Source organism: Lithobates pipiens, unplaced genomic scaffold (assembly GCF_037356315.1).
Source record: "Lithobates pipiens isolate NorthernLeopardFrog02 unplaced genomic scaffold, aLitPip1_a1.2 Scaffold_25, whole genome shotgun sequence".
Classification (NCBI taxonomy): Eukaryota; Metazoa; Chordata; class Amphibia; order Anura; family Ranidae; genus Lithobates; species Lithobates pipiens.
The window spans coordinates 17,547,711-17,565,760 of record NW_027507787.1 but is presented as its reverse complement, the minus strand read 5'-3'; the positions used below and the strand labels follow the sequence as shown (position 1 = coordinate 17,565,760).

Genomic DNA, 18,050 nt, shown 5'->3' with positions numbered 1-18,050 from the left:
TTAAAAACTGACAGGCGGGCCTGAACGGATCGTCAGTGTGAAAGGGGCCTTATTGCGATTTTTTTAACGAAAAAATATGTAGACGAATACATATTGGCCTAAACTGTGGAAGAAATTTGTTTTTTTATTTATTTTTTGGGGATATTTAATTATGGCAAAAAGTAAAAAAGATTGCTTTTTAAAAAAAAATGACAGTCTTTTTTTGTTTATAGCGCAAAAAATAAAAACCAGAGGTTATCAAATACCACCAAAAAAGAGCTCTAGTTGTGGGAAAAAAAGGACATCAATTTTGTTTGGGTACGTCTCACGACCGCGCAATTGTCAGCTAAAGTGATGCAGTGCCAAATTGCAAAAATTGCTCTGGTCAGGAAGGGGGTACAATCTCCCAGGGCTGAAGTGGTTAATAACCCAAATTAGCCAATAAATGGTATCATTTAAACTCCAAACTTTCATCAGGTTAGCTTAGGGGTAGTGAAAAGGGCACCAAATTTCAACCATTATTTTCTGTACTTGCTGAAAACTTTTTTTATCCAGAAAAAAAAAGAAAATGCAGCCACCACATCTATGGACTGGTAAGCTGCGAGATATGTCATTTTTGTTCTTGGTTTAGTTATCCGTTAAGCCCTGGTCCACATCTATGTGATTTCCATGGATGCGTTTTCTGAGGCACAGCAGCTTATTTGTTTGAATGGGCTGCTGTACCCATTGAAAATGCAGGGAAAAGGTCCCTGCACCTTTTCAGAAAATGTGGCCGCAGGGAAACCGCATACGGTACGGTTCCAGTGTGTGGGGGTGCCAATAGGATAAATGGTACCCATACGCATCTCCTAAACTGCAGCGCATTTTTCTGCAGGTGTGCAATTACACATCATAAAGAAGGGTGCTCAATAAGGTGCCCCCATCACACTTCACCCAACCAAAAGGAAATCAAAGTTACAAGTAAAATAAAACACTTGGAAATTCCATGAAGAATAGATGGTTTTATTGGCTCTGTTAGGGTCTGAGTTAATGTTACATTGCAATACTATTTGGAATATTTAAGCTGGCCATAGATGGTTCTAAATTCAGCCAGTTCAGCAGGGACTGACTGAATTTTGATTGATGTGTGGCCACTGCCACTCAACAGAAGTTGGTCTATTGATTGACCTGTTGAAGACCATTGGTTGCAGCCAATGGCTGCAGTGCTAACCTGTGTATTTTGAGGAGTCTCCCCACTGTCAGAATAAATAGCGGATGCAGGAAGGATTTCCCCATGATTGTGTGGATGGGGGAATCAATTAATTTTTTTTCCCTCAGCCTGCTGTCTGAAAGAAAACAACTGAGCCATGTATGGCCAGCTTTACACTTATCTGCAGTTCTCTGCCCAGTTTTGTCCTGCAGTACAGCAGTGCCCCCCACCTATTTGTACAGCATTTAGTTACAAAACCAAATATACAGATACTAAAACCACAAATTTTCTACTTTAGTTTTGCATTGAGAATAGAAATTTAAAGGAAACCTGTAGGAAAATGGAATATATACTGTAGGCTGCCAATGCTAACCTATAATTCTGAAAACACTGATCGTGCCTAAAGGAGCAATACTATCTGAGTCACTGACTTTATATGACTTTACATGAGTTCACCTGATTAGGCTCCAATGTGTTTGGGGCATGGCCCGGCTGGAGTGCAGGCTGAGGCTGCCATTCATCTCACTTCATGGGTCTGCTTCATAATGTGCTTCATAATGTGCGGCTTATGGACCTTTTCTTTTGATTTGCTCTTTTTTGTGTGTTTTTTTGGGGTCAACAACTCAGAAAGTATTGAAGCCAATTGCAGAAAGCAAAAATCATTTTCAGAAGCAGGTCAGCAATGGCAGCCACTGTGTTTCATTCTGTATAGTTCCTTTAACCACTTGACAACCAGCCGACATCTTTATATGGCGGCAGGTCAGCACGTTCCTGCAAATCGCAAATAGGTGTACGTCGGCTCCTTTAAGGAGTCATAGCAGTCGCTGTATGGTGGGGGACCCAATGCACGTGGCTGGCGGCCGCGATGTCCACTGGTCCCCCGCGATTGGGGGAATGAGAGCTAGAATGGGGATCTGTCAATGTAATCAGACGGATCCCCATTCTGACAGAGGAGTTACTGAGAGATCTGCTGTTCCTAGTGATTAGGAACAGCGATATTTCTCCTCCTCCAGTCAGCCCAGCCCCCATAGAGTTAGAAACACTCCCAAGGAACACACTTAACCCTTTGATTGCCCCCTGTTAACCCCCTTCCCTGCCTGCAGCATTTATACAGTAATCAGTGGCTATTTTTAGCTCTGATTGCTGTATAAATGTCAGTGGTCCCATAAAAGTGTCAAAAGTGGCTGATCTGCCCACCTCAATGTCGCAGTCCCACTAAAAATTGCAGATCACCGCCATTACTAGTAAAAAATAATAATAATAAAAATGCCATAAATCTATTCCCTATTTTGTAGACGCTATAATTTTTGCGCAAACCAATCAATATATGCTTATTGCGATTTTTTTTAACCAAAATTATGTAGAAGAATACATTTTGGCCTACACTGGTGAATATTTTTTTTTTCAATTTGGGATATTTATTATAGCAAAAAGTAAAAAAATATTGGTTTCTTTTCAAAATTGTCACTCTTTTTTTGTTTATAGCGCAAAAAAACAAGAAAAAAAACTCAGAGGTGATCAAATAGCACCAAACGAAAGCTCTATTTGTGGGAATTTTGTTTGGGTACAGCGTGCAATTGTCAGTTAAAGCGACGCAGTGCCGTATAGCAAAAAATGGCCTGGATATTAAGGGGGAAAATCTTCCGGTCTGTAAGTGGTTAAAAAGCAAATGTTACACTATACAGTTTCAATATGGATGGAGATTGCCAAGGTCATTGCAGAAGCAGGTCACCCATAAAAGTACGTCCAGCCATCATTTCTGTTATCTTTTCATAAATGTTTGATAACTTAAACACAAGTATCTAACATATCAGACTTATCTGATCAACACAATAATATACTGGTGACGTCACAACAATCATTCCCAGGACAAGGATAGAAATATAAATGGTGGTTCATAAAGTTAGAGTTCAGGGATATCAAAAGAAAAATTAGACTGTTAGTCATTAGGTACATATACCACATATGATTATTAGCAAGCCATACATTTCCATTATTTAATGTATAGCACAGCTACCGCCTCACCTGGCTCTCTCTGATTCAGGGTTACGCAGATAGGAGGAGGGGCTTCTGTTGATATGGCTATCCTGTACAGTGCCTCTGTTCACATAAACTTTTCCTCTTCTTAGATTTGCATGTGCTATGTCAATGCTCTAGGCACAGAATGAGGAATTGAAACAAAGCATTCAAGTTAGGATAGACCTTTATTTTTTTATACTACTTATTTTATGTTCTTCAAAAATACATTTTATTCAGGAGTTTTCCTAAGCCCTTGTACACACGGTCGGACATTCCGACGGAAAATGTCCGATTGAACCGTGTTATCGGATAATCCGACCGTGTGTGGGCTCCATCGGACTGTTTCCGTCGGAATATCCGCCCAACAAAGTTTTAGAGCTGGGCTATAAAATTTCCCGACAACATAGTCCGATGGGACTTTGTCCGATCGTTTGTAGAGAATTCCGATCGGACAAAGTGCCACACATGCTCAGATCAAATTCCTAAACCGAAGCTATTGGCTACTAGCCGCAACGTAGTTCCGTCGTAACAAAATAACGTCACCACGTTCTGAACAATCGGATTTTCCGACAACTTTGTCCGACCGTGTGTATGCAACACAAGTTTCGGACAAAATCCGTCGGATTTTGTTGTCGGAATATCCGACCGTGTATACAAGGGCTAACAGTTTTTTAATATGCCTAAATTACAGAATATAACTGCTGTATACAAATGTTTTAGATGGGAAATCACTTGAAGGCTAAGGCCGCGTACACACGGGCAGACTGTCTGACGGACTTGGTCCGCTGAAACGTGTTTCAGCGGACAATCCGCTCGTGTGTGGGCTTCAGCGGACTTTTTCAGCGGACAGTCTGGCGGACTAAGTCTTTCGGAATTTCCGTAATATTGTCCGTCCAAACTTGGTTTCAGCGGACAGTCCGCTCGTGAGTAGGCTAGTTCGACGGACTAAGTATGGCGCATGTTTAGAAAGGATTTACACGGCCGAAGGTTGCATTGCAGTGTATTGGACGTCGTATTTCTAATCCCGTCGTACGTGCCGTACACGTCATCGTGCAAGCTTTCAGCGGACTGTCTGTTCGTCGTGTGTGGTCAAGTCCGTTCATTCAAAAGTAGGACGGGCTGTCTGTCGGATTGTCTGACGGACTTAGTTGGACGGATAGTCCGCCCGTGTGTACGCAGCCTAAGTGCACTCAAAATAATATTTCTGTATTAGATTTGTTTTCTTTCAATGGCTTTAAAGAAACTCTTTGTCCATTGGATATGAGATGCCAGATAAAAAAAATCTATGACAGTGGACAGGAAGTGATGCCATCCCACTGTTTGTCCCTCGAGGGAGAGGTATACCCCTATGGCCAGCGTTGCAGGATACTAATAGTGCCAATGGTTTATGTGATTGTATAATAAAAAATTTTATGTGAGTGAGCACTAGTAAGCTTTTAATTGCTAGTTCCTAATAAAGTAAGGATTTTACTCTATGCAAGTTCTTTTTTCCTTCTTGGCTATTCTTGGCTATTACCTCAATTGGAAGAGTGACTTAATTTAGAGGAGAGAGAACGGATTGCTTGGGGATCCCTTCTCTTAAAGGGTAAAAGCGCTGCATGACCCACTGTTCATTAGGGGGTCATGGAGGTCCGGTGACTTGTTTGTGTTAAAGGTAGTGGTACAAGTGTGACTTTTACCTTCACTGAAGAACTGTTTTATTTACTAATACAACACTGAACAGCACAGAGCACTGCATGGACTGTTTTTTGATGGAATTTCATGTTAGATTTATTATATTCACTTTATTCATTATATGGTTTGTGATTGTATTGGAAACATATTTAGTTGTTACACCCAGCACAGCTATATTGGGATACATACTGTAATACTTACACATTATTTGTGTGCAGATAGCTGAAGATAGCTTGTTTTATAAAATTCCATACAAAAACCGAATCTGAATTTTAGATAATATTTGCACTTTTTAGTCTAGGATGTGGGTTATTTGATTGATTCATTTAAAAAAATCCAGTACCTGGTTTCAAAATGTCTGTCAAAAAGTACAGACAGAAAAAAGGTTGATTTAAAGTGACAATCTACTGTATAACAGTAAAAATTAAAGTGAAGCTAAGGCTAACAGTCTTTGGAAGATGGACAAATAAAGAGAAACAAAGAATCCAAATTAGTTATATCCAATATCCAATAATATATCCAGGCACTTTCAGGTGATCTGTTGTAATATAATTTTTTAGGAAAAAATGCTGTACCGGGTAATTAGTCATGTGACATCTTTTAAAGGCAAGGATTAGAATTCAGTATGGCTGATTTTAGCCTTTGGCATACATCATAGGACTGAGTACCTAGGCCCTCAGACATATGGCCAGCATTTGAATGAGCAAAGAGCAGCTTTTTATCATAGAAAGGTAAGTATATCATCCTTTTTATAACTATATCCATCCCATGTTGTAAAGCACTGAGCAAACTGTTGGCACTATATAAAACCTGTATAATAATAATAAATAATAATAATAAATCCCAGCAACACTGCTGATATATTTTTTTATGTAATAAGGGGTAACTTATTTTAGCTCTGCAAGGACAGGGGGCTTCTGGAGCCTTCTAGAGACAGTCTGTGCCCTGTTTATAGTTGGTAGGCAAGTATATGAGGCGGTGCAATATACTTGTCCTGACCAATCAGGGAGATGCAGACCGAGAGAGATAAATAGGAGGACTGCTCGTAGGTGTTCACAGAGTGGTGTGTTGTAGTGCGGTGGTTCTGAACCTCAATCCTCTAGTACCCCCCAACAGGCCATGTTTTCAGGTTTTCCTTTATCTTGCATGGGTGCTGTAAATCAGAGTCAATGGTTTGATATTTTGGACAACTTTTTTTATCTAAGAGAAATTCCCAAAATATGGCCTGTTGGGGGTACTTAAGGGCCAAGGTTGAGATCTACTGTTGTAACGTTTCCAAGGAGCAGTTATCTTTTTTTCCTGAGGCAAAGCCTACATATGGTATCGCATCATGTAGGTCCCCCTCCTAGTAAAAGGTTCCCCAGGCGTCAGTGGAGCCTGCAAAATCCTATACTTACTGTAAATGGAGAATGCAGGAAGTAAGTTATCAAAAGACATTTTGTGTGCTATATCTGAATATAGTCAAGTTCTTCATAGTTTGAATAAAACTCAGTCACCAATACTGATTATAATTCCTATGAAATGCTATTAATAACATTGCCAGAAGTAAATCACAAAGACCCTTAAAACTAGTCTTTGAAGTTACAGGAGAATATGCATCTGTGCAACGTTACATCCTTTTTGGGCAAATGTACCATTTATCAAGTACCAATTCCAAGCTGCCAGATGACTTTATTCTGAGACATACAGTAACAAGAGAACCTACATGCACATGCGTACAGCTACCTAAAAGATATGCCATAGCATAGAAATGATGTAATGTATTTGAAGGCTTTTTGATTAACCGCAGGCATCCTTAAATATGACATTACATTTGAACTATGTTTGCAAAGGAATTATTGACTTATTTTTTTGACTGATTTTAAAGCCAAGTTACATATAGCACAAGGTGACTTTAAGACTCTTTAGGGCTTTATAAACTGGAATATTTGTGCACAATATCTATAAAGGAAAGCACTTGTTTTTTTAATCACTGCTGAATAGTTTATATCTGATAACAATCAAAATGTTTGCTGATATGCAAATGGTTTGAACTTTTATACATATCAAAAAAGCTCACTATATTTTATTACTTATATTAAGGTGTGGTAATTACTTATGGACTTCAGCTTAGAATTATCTTTCAGCTATTCTTCTTATCACAGACTCCGAAGGACTTTATCAATTCTGGGGTAAAAAGGTATTCTGCCATTAGAATGGGAATTTCTGTCATGTGAGGTGACAGAGAACATGCTCCTTTAAGAGTGAATGTGAAGGTCCTGAGAATTAGAGACAAAGGCGATAAAATCCTATTACAATAGCAGATGTCAGAATACAGAGATGCTAAAAGCCCTGGTGTACTGTAGTGTTCCAAGAGTTTATTTAACACTAACTAAATCAACATAAATCTAAAGTAAATACCATAAGTAAATATGGTTATAACTTTTTGTTCACTATAAAAAACAAAGTATATGTGAATTGGTGTTCATTTTGACATAGTTAAATCTTAAAAGAAAATCACATGCAACAGAAAACATACCTTAACAATACCATTGACAATGGCATCAGTGATCCCTCTGTGAAATCCTCTACTTGTCAACATGAAGGTTGTGTATTGGAAAAAGCCCGCTGGTCCTGAATGGGTGTGGGTGCCACTTAACACTACATTGTCTTGCCTGTATAGATCCCCATATTTGGATTTCAACTTGTCAATCACCTTCGAAGAAAAATATGATAGTAGAAATGTGTAAAAACCGCATAGTGATTTTGGGCTTTGGCAGTGGGAATTAAATACACAGGTGCTGCCCAAATCAATGAATTGCATTAGATTTAATTTCTAACTGGTATTGAATGTTTGATTGCCTCTCATTGGAGCAGACATATGCACCAACAAACACCAAACTATCCTCTTGCATTCAAGAAGTCAAACACATGAAAGTTCGTGCAGCAATGATGAGTAACACTCTCAATGCTTCTGATTGTATGTAGGATCCGTTTTGATACCTCTTTGTAGAATACATACTGGGGATACGTCTATGCAATCACGAGATGCATTTGCTTAATTTGCCCCAAAAAAACTCGCTCTGTGGCGCGGTCAATCACGCCACAGCTTCCGGAGCAATGGACTGGTCGGGCGAGTGCATAGACTTAGATAGATTCATTGAGCAGCACTACTGAAGTAACTCAAGGAAGTGATGTTGGCACTCGTCTGCTCAGTCTAGTGTCAGATCAGCAGGTAAGCAAGCGGAAGCTCATCATGTTCGGCGGCACAGACTTCATTAATTTTGTTTCTTGGTGGTTAGATGCAGGGCTCGAGTCCTGCGGGAACGCGTGGGAACGGCGTCCCTGCACTATTTTCACAGCGGGAACACTGTTCCCTTTGCAGGACTAGAGCCGCCCGAATGAGATGTAAGCAGAGTAGCACAGGAAGCGTTTGGCTGTAGTAAGTTCTCCCTCACTTCACACAGTGCTGTTCGCTCCCTGGCGGCCCCTCTTCTCTTCTTGTCTATGGTCTATCCCAGATGATGTCACAAGCCAATGGGGATAGACGAGAAGAGAGGAGGGGCCGCCGGGGAGCGAACAGCGCTGAGTGAAATGAGGGAGAACTTACTACAGCCAAACGCTTCCTGCGCTACTCTGCATACTGTCTAGTAAGATGACGATGTGCCCCCTGGTGTGTTATGTGCTCCATGCCCAAATGTGCCCCCTGCCCTGATGTCCTATGTGCCCCACTGTGCCCCATTATGTGCGCTGATGTGCCCCATGCCGTGATGTGCCCCCTGCCCTGATGTCCTATGTGCCCCATTATGTGCCCTGATGTGCCCCATGCCATAATGTGCCCCCTGCCCTGATGTCTTATGTGCCCCACTGTGCCCCATAATGTGCCCTGATGTGCCCCATGCCCTGATGTGCCATGTGCCATGTGCCCTGATCTGCCATGTGCCCTTATGTGCTATGTGCCCTGATGTGCTATGTGCCCCATAATGTGCCATAATGTGCCCTGATGTGCTATGTGACCCATAATGTGCCCTGATGTGCCATAATGTGCCCCCATGTGCCAACATTTCCCCATGCCCTGATGTGCCATGTGGCCTGATGTGCTCCATGCCCCGATGTGCCCCGTGCCCTTATGTGCTATGTGCCCTGATGTGCTATGTGCCCCATAATATGCCCTGATGTGCTATGTGCCCCATAATGTGCCATAGTGTTCCCTGATGTTTCCCATGCCCTGATGTGCCCTGTGCCCTGATGTGCCCCGCACCCTTATGTGCTATGTGCCCTGATGTGCTATGTGCCCCATAATGTGCCATGATGTGCCATAATGTGCCAACGTTTCCCCCATACCCTGATGTGCCATGTGACCTGATGTGCCCCATGCCCTGATGTGCCCCATGCCCTGATATGCCCCATGCCCTTATGTGCTATGTGCCCCATAATGTGCCCTGATGTGCTATGTGCCCCAATGTGCCACATAATGTGCCCTGATGTGCCCCATAATGTGCCATAATGTGCCCCGATGTGCCCCATGCCCTGATGTGCTATGTGCCCCATTCCCTGATGTGCCCCTTGCCCTGATGTGCCCTGTGCCCCATAATGTGCCCTGATGTGCCCCATAATGTGCCCTGATTTGCATAATGTGCCCCGTGCCCTGATGTGCCATGTGGCCTGATGTGTCCCATGCCCTGATATGCCCCATGCCCTGATGTGCCCTGTGCCTCTATGTGGGCCCGATGTCCTATTTTTTTCTTTTTTTTGCGGGAGTGGATCTTGGGTGGGAGTTCCCACACTTTTTTCCCCAGGACTTGACCCCTGGCAATGGAGGACTGTTAGTACTGGGTACTTTTCTACTGAGATGAATGGAAATCTCCTCTGAGAGAATTAGTGGGCTGCCATTGTTGACCTCTGCTGTTGAACGGCAACACCCCCACCCCTCCGCTTATCGACTTCATGAATTTTTTTCGGTGGTTGCACGGCAGCACAACCCCCCACACCCCATTTAACAACTTCATAAATTGGTTTGGGTGGTTTGACGGCAGCATGCCCCCCCCCCTTTATCAACTTAATTGAGTATACTTTCATTGGTATATGATGTGCAGAGCCCGGTGTATAATGTGCAGCCTGGTATATGATGTGCAGAGCTCTGTGTATAATGTGCAGCCTGGTATTTGATGTGCAGAGCCCTGTGTATAATGTGCAGCCTGGTATATGATGTGCAGAGCCCTGTGTATAATGTGCAGCCTGGTATATGATGTGCAGAGCCTTGTGTATAATGTGCAGCCTGGTGTATGATGTGCAGAGCCTTGTGTATAATGTACAGCCTGGTATATGATGTGCAGAGCCCTGTGTATAAATGTGCAGCCTGTTATATGATGTGCAGAGCCCTGTGTATAATGTACAGCCTGGTATATGATGTGGATTCTATAAGAAGGCTTATGAGAAGTGGCAGGGGCCAAACGTGGAGGGCGGGGTCTTGCACCCCCCCCCCATCCTAAAACTTCACCAGCCGCAATTGTTTCTGGTCCCCGCCAGTGTCGCTTGGGAGCGGGCAGTACACATGTTCTCAGCACAGAAAACTGTTTATCTAAGGCCACATAGTATAGTAGGAATACATAGGGGGGGCATATAATAGAAATATATGGGGGGTGTATATATAATAGGAAAGTATGGGGGGTGTATATAGAATAGGAAAGTATGGGGGTGTATAGTAATATATATATATACACACACACATATATATATATATATATATATATATATATATATATATATATATATATATATATATATATATATATTGGGGGGGTATATAGTACCCCCCATATATATATATGATATACCAGCTATACACCATATATATATATATATATATATATATATATATATAGCCGAAGCCGACGCATGCGCACTAGAGATCGGATATTGCGGGTCCGTACTGCGCATGTGTCGGATGGAAATCTGATGCATGCGCACTAAAGATCGGGTACTTTGGGTCCGTACTGCGCACGCGTCGGGTGGGAGTCCGACGCATGCACACCAGGGGTCGGATTCCTGGGTCCGTACTGCGCATGTCGGACGGGAATCTGACACATGCACACTAAAGGTCGGGTATTTCACGTCCGTACTGCGCATGCGTTGGGTGGGAATCCAACACATGCGCACTAGAGGTCGGGTTCCCGGATCCGTACTGCGCATGCGTCGGACGGGAATCCGTCCGACGCATGCGCAGAGGGGATTTTTTTTTGTCCAAGGCCGTATTTGGTTGCGCTAGAAAAAATGTGAATATAAAATCCGCAATCCCGATATAAGAGGGTCAGGAATAGTGCAGAATGATGAGACACAGCTGAGGAAGAGAACACAGCATTTAAAACAGAATTTAAAAATAAATTTTCCTCATTACTTGACAATTGCTGCCTAAAAAAAAAAAAAAACATTTTTTGTGTCTACATTGGGGTGTGCAATACCAATGCCTCTCCATATGTGTGTTCTCTATGCAACATTCTGTTTGTATTATCTGGCTGCAGGTAATATAGAGAAATCTCTCTCATTAATGGCACAGCTTCTGCCAGACCGGCTCTTCATTCGTCTTTCTCCTGAAGGGTGTCAGAGTTTACAGTTTCTAGTTTCTGGCTGTATTATATAACTCTGGAATTGGCATGTTCTTTATATGGCTACTTCTGTACCTAAAGTTTAGTTTTTTTGCATTTCCAGTGTTGGCTCTTCATCCAATCTGAAGCTTCAACCAGCTGTACCTTAGGGACAGCTATGTGCTTTTGGTTGTATTCCAGCTCAGTGTGTGGCTTTAAGCCCTCACAAATACTGCCCTACCTCTCCTTCCTCAGCTTGGTGCCATAAAATCAGGAGATTGGGCAGCCTGAGAACTTGGACTTATGAGAAGACTACTATCTCACAATTGTATAGACTTACGATTGCAGATAATACAGGGGTGCCGTCAGGGGTGCCGTCAAGTGGCTCTGCAGCTTATGCATATATTTGCAAATGTGTTTAAACTAGACCCCTGTTTGTAACACAAGCTGTTAGGCAGGATAATTTGGTTGGTTGAAGGCTGGTTGGTGAGTTGAGCTGGGAGTTTTCTTTGGTTTAACATGCGTTGCCCTTGCCCATGTCCTCCTTGCTGTGAAGGCCAGTTATAGTTTGAGGGCAGTGGTCATTTGTTTGTACTGTTGGAATACTGGTGAGGGGACACACACACTAGACACCTTTACTGCAGTGGCAGTAAAGGTGTTTAGTGTGTCCCCTCACCAGTATACCACCACCACTGACACTAAAGACCGGGCAATGGTGCTATATGCTGGGTGTCCAGTGCACCCCTGTGCCTTTAACCACTCCCATACCGGGCCAATGCCGGCATGACTCCTACATGCAAAAATCATATTTTTTTGGCTAGAAAATGACTCAAAACCCCCAAACATTATTTTTTTTTTAGCAGAGACCCTAGGGAATAAAATGGCGGCCATTGCAATTTTTTACATCGCAAGGTTTTTTGACAGCAATTCATCAAACAAGAATTTTTGGGAAAAAAAAACACTTTCATGAATTAAAAAACCCCCCAGTAAAGTCAACCCAATGTTTTTATACAATGTGAAAGATGATGTTACGCTGAGTAAATAGATACCTAGATGATGTCATGCTTTAAATATGCGCACACTCGTGGAATTGTGCAAAACTAGGTTACTTAAAAATCTCCATATACCACACTTGTGATTTGAATGTCGTGTACATATGTGGATGCGATCTACGTATGTGTTCACTTCTGTGTGCGAGCAGGGGGCGCTTTATACATTTTTTTTGTTTGTTTATTTTATTTAAAAAAATATATTTTTACACTTTCCCTTAAAAAAAAAAAAAAAAAGTGGACCACTTTTATTCCTATTACAAGGAATGTAAGCATCCCGTGTAATAGGAATTGGGCATAGCAGGTCCTCTTCATGGAAAGATGTGGGGTCTATAACCCCACATCTCCCCTCTAAGTTGGAAAGCCTGAGATAAAAATAAAAGAGATCTCAGCCTTTCCAGTCGAACCCAAGGCAGTGTTTACAACTGCCGGGGCCGGAAGTGACATAACGTCACATACGGCCTCCGAGAGTCATAGCAATGACAGGGGACCATCTGGTCCTCAGTCAGCTCTATGGAAAAATTCCGCCGGTGGTAGATTCCTTCTCTGGCTCGCCAAATGCACGGGCAGAGGTAAAAACAATCAAGCGGCTCAACTGGGAATTATTTGGTTTTGCTTGACCATTAAATGGACATCTATCCCTGAGAAGTAAAGTATGTGGCGCTAACTAAAGTGTGTAGATTAATTAACACAATACATAAACCTAAAACGTGTATCTAGTGATGTCTAGTGATAATTCTTCAATGTGACATCAAAAAAAGTGCCGTATTTATTGGCGTATAACACGCACTTTTCTCCCCTTAAAATCAGGGGAAAATCGTGGGTGCGTGTTATACGCCGATCCTCCATGATTTCTGAGCGATTTTGAGCCTCTGGGCGGCTTTCAGCCGTCTTCGGCTCTTCTCACGGCTTTCGCCCGCCTTCAGCTCTTCTCGGAAAACCGCAGAGAATGGCCGAAAGCCGCCAAGAACGGCCGAACGTGGCAGGAAGCAGCGAGAAGAGCCGAAGGCGGACGCAAGGGGACAACGATGCACAAGGCTGCAATGATAGACAGGCTGCAATGATGGACAGGCAGCAGGAAAAGGCTGCAATGATGGACAGGCTGCATGACAAGGCTGCAATGATGGAAAGGCTGCATGACAAGGCTGCAATGATGGACAGGCTGCCTGACAAGGCTGCAATGATGGACAGGCTGCAGGACAAGGCTGCAATGGTGGACAGGCTGCAGGACAAGCCTGCAATGATGGACAGGCTGCATGACAAGGCTGCAATGATGGACAGGCTGCAGGACAAGGCTGCAAATTACACTGACAAGGCTTCAGATGGACACTGATAAGGCTGCATTGATGGGCTTTTAAATGTAGGTTTTTTTTTCCTTAAATTTCCCTCCTAAAAGTTTTTTTCCTTAAAATTTCCTCCTAAACTTGGGGTGCGTGTTATACACTGATAAATACGGTATATCAAAATAATATACGAGCAAACAATACATTTAAATGAACCCAATATTCTTAAAGTGCATCCAGTATTCTTAAAGTGCATAAGAGGTCGGATTTCCCGGGTCCATACTGCGCATTCGTCGGGCGGGAATCCGACGCAGGTCATATATTTCAGGTCTGTTACCCGTCACCTGAAAGGCTGAAATGACAGGCGTTGTGATTGGATGCTTATCAGACGTCTAATGGTAGGAGAGGATGGGAGGAGAGGACGGGAGAAGAAGGCATCAAGGACATCGCTCGCCGCCCACCGCTGCCTCATTGAGACAAGATTTGCGTCCCCCCAAAAAAAATTGAGCACCAGCCACCACTGCCAGAATTGATCCTGGAGAGCTGTCATGCTCTGTCCCACCTCTTTATACTATCCCCTCCCCTATTGATCTTCCTCTCTAGGGATGAGCTTCGAGTTTGAGTCAAACTCATGTTCGACTTGAACATTGCCTGTTCGCCGAACAGCGAACAATTTGGGGTGTTCGCGGCAAATTCGAAAAGACGCAGAACACCCTGTAAAAGTCTATGGGAGAAATCAAAAGTGCTAATTTTAAAGGCTTATATGCAAGTTACTGTCATAAAAAGTGTTTGGGGACCTGGGTCCTGCCCCAGGCGACATGTATCAATACAAAAAATATTTTTAAAAACAGCCGTTTTTTCGGGAGCAGTGATATTAATAATGCTTAAAGTGAAACAATAAAAGCGAAATATTCCTTTAAATTTCGTATAGTATGCCTGTAAAGTAGCACTTGTTTCCTGTGCTTAGAACTGTCCCACAAAGTGTCATTTCTGAAGGAAAAAAAAGTAATTTAAAAGCACTAGGGGCTATAATGATTTGCCTTCTCCCCATTAATACAGAGAACAGTCATTGAAAGTCATTGATAAAAAAAATGCGTGGGGGTCCCTCCAAATTAAATTACCAGGCCCTTCAGGTCTGGTATGGATATTAAGGGGAACCCTGCGTCAATTTTTTTTTTTCATTACGTGGGGTTCCCTCCAAATATCCGTACCAGATCCTTCAGGTCTGGTATAGATTTTAAGGGGAACTCTACGTCAAATTCTAAAAGAAAATGGCGTGGAGTTCCCCTCAAAAATCCATACCAGACCCTTTATCCGAGCATGCAACCTGGCAGGCTGCAGGAAAAGAGGGTGGGACGAGAGAGCGCCCCCCCTCCTAAACTGTACCAGGCCACATGCCCTCAACATGGGGAGGATGCTTTGGGGGTATGTGACGCCTCAAAGCATCATGTCCCCATGTTGATGGGGACAAGGGCCTCATCCCCACAACCCTTGCCCGGTGGTTGTGGGGGTCCGTGGGCGGGGGGCTTATCAGAATCTGGAAGCCCCCTTTAACAAGGGGACCCCCGTTTGAAATGGTAACGGGTACATTGTACCCCTACCATTTCACAAAGAAAGAGTAAAAAATTGTAAAAAAAAACACACAGACACAGTTGATATAAGTCCTTTATTAAAAAAAAAAAAGATTCCAGCAGTGGTAATCCACTCTCGGTATCCTGCGATGGGTGATTTCCTCTCCGGGGTCCAGCGATGGATGATCTCTCCTCTCCAGTTCCAGGGTCCAATGAATATGTCCAGTGCAGCGCATCCTGTCTCCACTGGAGACACCGTGGGAATTCCGGCAGCCTGACAGGTCTCTTAGCTGAGGAGGAGGCCATCCGTCACGTGACCCCATCCCCCTCTGACGCAAGGGGAAATCCGGGCTTCCCCAGTGATGTGCAGGTGACTCCGCCCCCCTCTGATGTAACGTAGGTTTCCGTCCTCAGCTAAGAGATCATCCATTGCTGGACCCCGTAGAGGAGATCACCCATCACAGGATACTGAGAGTGGATTACCACCGCTGGAATTTTTTTAAATGTATTTTTTATTTTTAATAAAGGACTTATCCCAACGTTGTCTGTGTGTTTTTTTACACTTTCTTTGTGAAATGGTAGGGGTACAATGTACCCAATACCATTTCAAACAGGGGGGCAGGGATATGGGGGTCCCCTTGTTAAAGGAGGCTTCCAGATTCCGATAAGCCCCCCGCCCACAGACCCCCACAACCACCGGGCAAGGGTTGTGGGGATGAGAACCTTGTCCTCATCAACATGGGGACATGGTGCTTTGAGGGGTCACAAACCCCCAAAACATCCTCCCCATGTTGAGGGCATGTGGCCTGGTATGGTTCAGGAAGGGGGGGCGCACTCTCGTCCCCCCCTCTTTTCCTGCAGCCTGCCAGCTTGCATGCTCAGATAAAGGGTCTGGTATGGATTTTTGGGGGGAACTCCACGCCATTTTTTTTTCATTTGGCGTGGAGTTCCGCTTAAAATCCATATCAGACCTGAAGGGTGTGGTATGGATATTTGGGTGGAACCCCACGTAATTTTTTTTTTTATTTGACACAGAGTTCCCCTTAATATCCATACCAGACCTGAAGAGCCTGGTAATTAAATTTGGGGGGACCCCCACGCATTTTTTTTATTTTATTTTTTATCAATGACTGTTCTCTGTATTACCGGGAGGCAACAATTCATTATAGCCACGAGTGCTTTTAAATGACTTTTTTTCCTTCAGAAATTACACTTTGTGCAGGGACAGTTCTAAGCACGGGAAACAAGCGCTACTTTACAGGCATACTATACACACACCCTAGGTATGAAATTTAAAGGAATATTTCACTTTTATTGTTTCACTTTAAGCATTATTAAAATCACTGCTCAGTTTACACATAACGTCAGTTTTTAAAACTTTTTTTTGCATTGATACATGTCCCCTGGGGCAGGACCCGGGTCCCCAAACACTTTTTATGACAATAACTTGCATATAAGCCTTTAAAATTAGCACTTTAGATTTTTAACCACTTCAGCTCCGGACCAATAAACACCTTAAGGACCAGAGGTCTTTTTGCAATTTCGCACTGCGCTGCTTTAACTGGTAATTGCGCGGTCATGCAATATTGCACCCAAACGAAATTTGCGTCCTTTTCTTCCCACAAATAGAGCTTTCTTTTGATGGTATTTGATTGCCTCTGCGATTTTTTTTTTTTGCGATATAAATGGAAAAAGAGCGAAAATTTTGAAAAAAAAAGATATTTTCTTCTTTTTGTTATAAGAAAAATCGAATAAACTAAATTTTAGTCATACATTGAGGGCAAAATTTATTCAGCCACATGTCTTTAGTAAAAAAAATGTCAATAAGCGTATATTTTTTGGTTTGCGCAAAAGTTATAGCGTCTACAAACTAGAGTACATTTTCTGGAATTTACACAGCTTTTAATTTATGACTGCCGATCTCATTTCTTGAGGTGCTAAAATGGCAGGGCAGTACAAATCCCCCCCAAATGACCCCATTTTGGAAAGTAGACACCCCAAGGAAATTGCTGATGGGTATGTTGAGCCCATTGAATATTTATTTTTTTTGTCCTAAGGGATTGAGAAATGACAAAAAAAAAAAAAAAAAATTTTTTTTACAAAAAGTTGTCACTAAATGATATATTGCTCACACATGCCATGGTTATATGTGGAATTGCACCCCAAAATATATTCCGCTACTTCTCCCGAGTATGGCGATACCACGTGTGTGGGACTTTTTGGGAGTCTAGTCGCGCAGGGCACCCCGAAAACCAATCACCACCTTCAGGATTTCTAAGGGTGCAAATTTTTGATTTAACTCCTCACTACCTATCACAGTTTCGAAGGCCATAAAATGCCAAAATAGCACAAAACCCCCCAAAATGACCCCATTTTGGAAAGTAGACACCCCAAGCTATTTACTGAGAGGCATGTTGAGTCCATGGAATATTTTATATTTTGCCACAAGTTGCGGGAATATTACAAACTTTTTTTTTTTTGCACCAAGTTGTCACTAAATGATATATTGCTCACACATGCTATGGGCATATGTGAAATGACACCCCAAAATACATTCTGCTGCTTCTCCCGAGTACGGGGATACCACATGTGTGGGACTTTTTGGGAGTCTAGTCGCGCACGGCACCCCGAAAACCAATCACCACCTTCAGGATTTCTAAGGGTGCAAATTTTTGATTTAACTCCTCACTACCTATCACAGTTTCGAAGGCCATAAAATGCCA

The 18,050-nt window shown here is 42.8% G+C and overlaps 1 protein-coding gene across 1 annotated transcript in view; it reads right to left on the bottom strand.

Moving 5' to 3' along the window:
* The window catches only part of LOC143930134 (putative neutral ceramidase C), a 130,323-nt gene that overhangs the window by 80,773 nt on the left and 31,500 nt on the right, over positions 1–18,050 (bottom strand). The window contains exons 5-6 of the mRNA XM_077454152.1: positions 7,380–7,556; positions 3,194–3,321 (exon numbers count right to left, since the gene is read on the bottom strand). Coding sequence (XP_077310278.1) covers positions 3,194–3,321; positions 7,380–7,556 — 305 coding nt within the window. The remainder of the gene's footprint in view (positions 1–3,193; positions 3,322–7,379; positions 7,557–18,050) is intronic.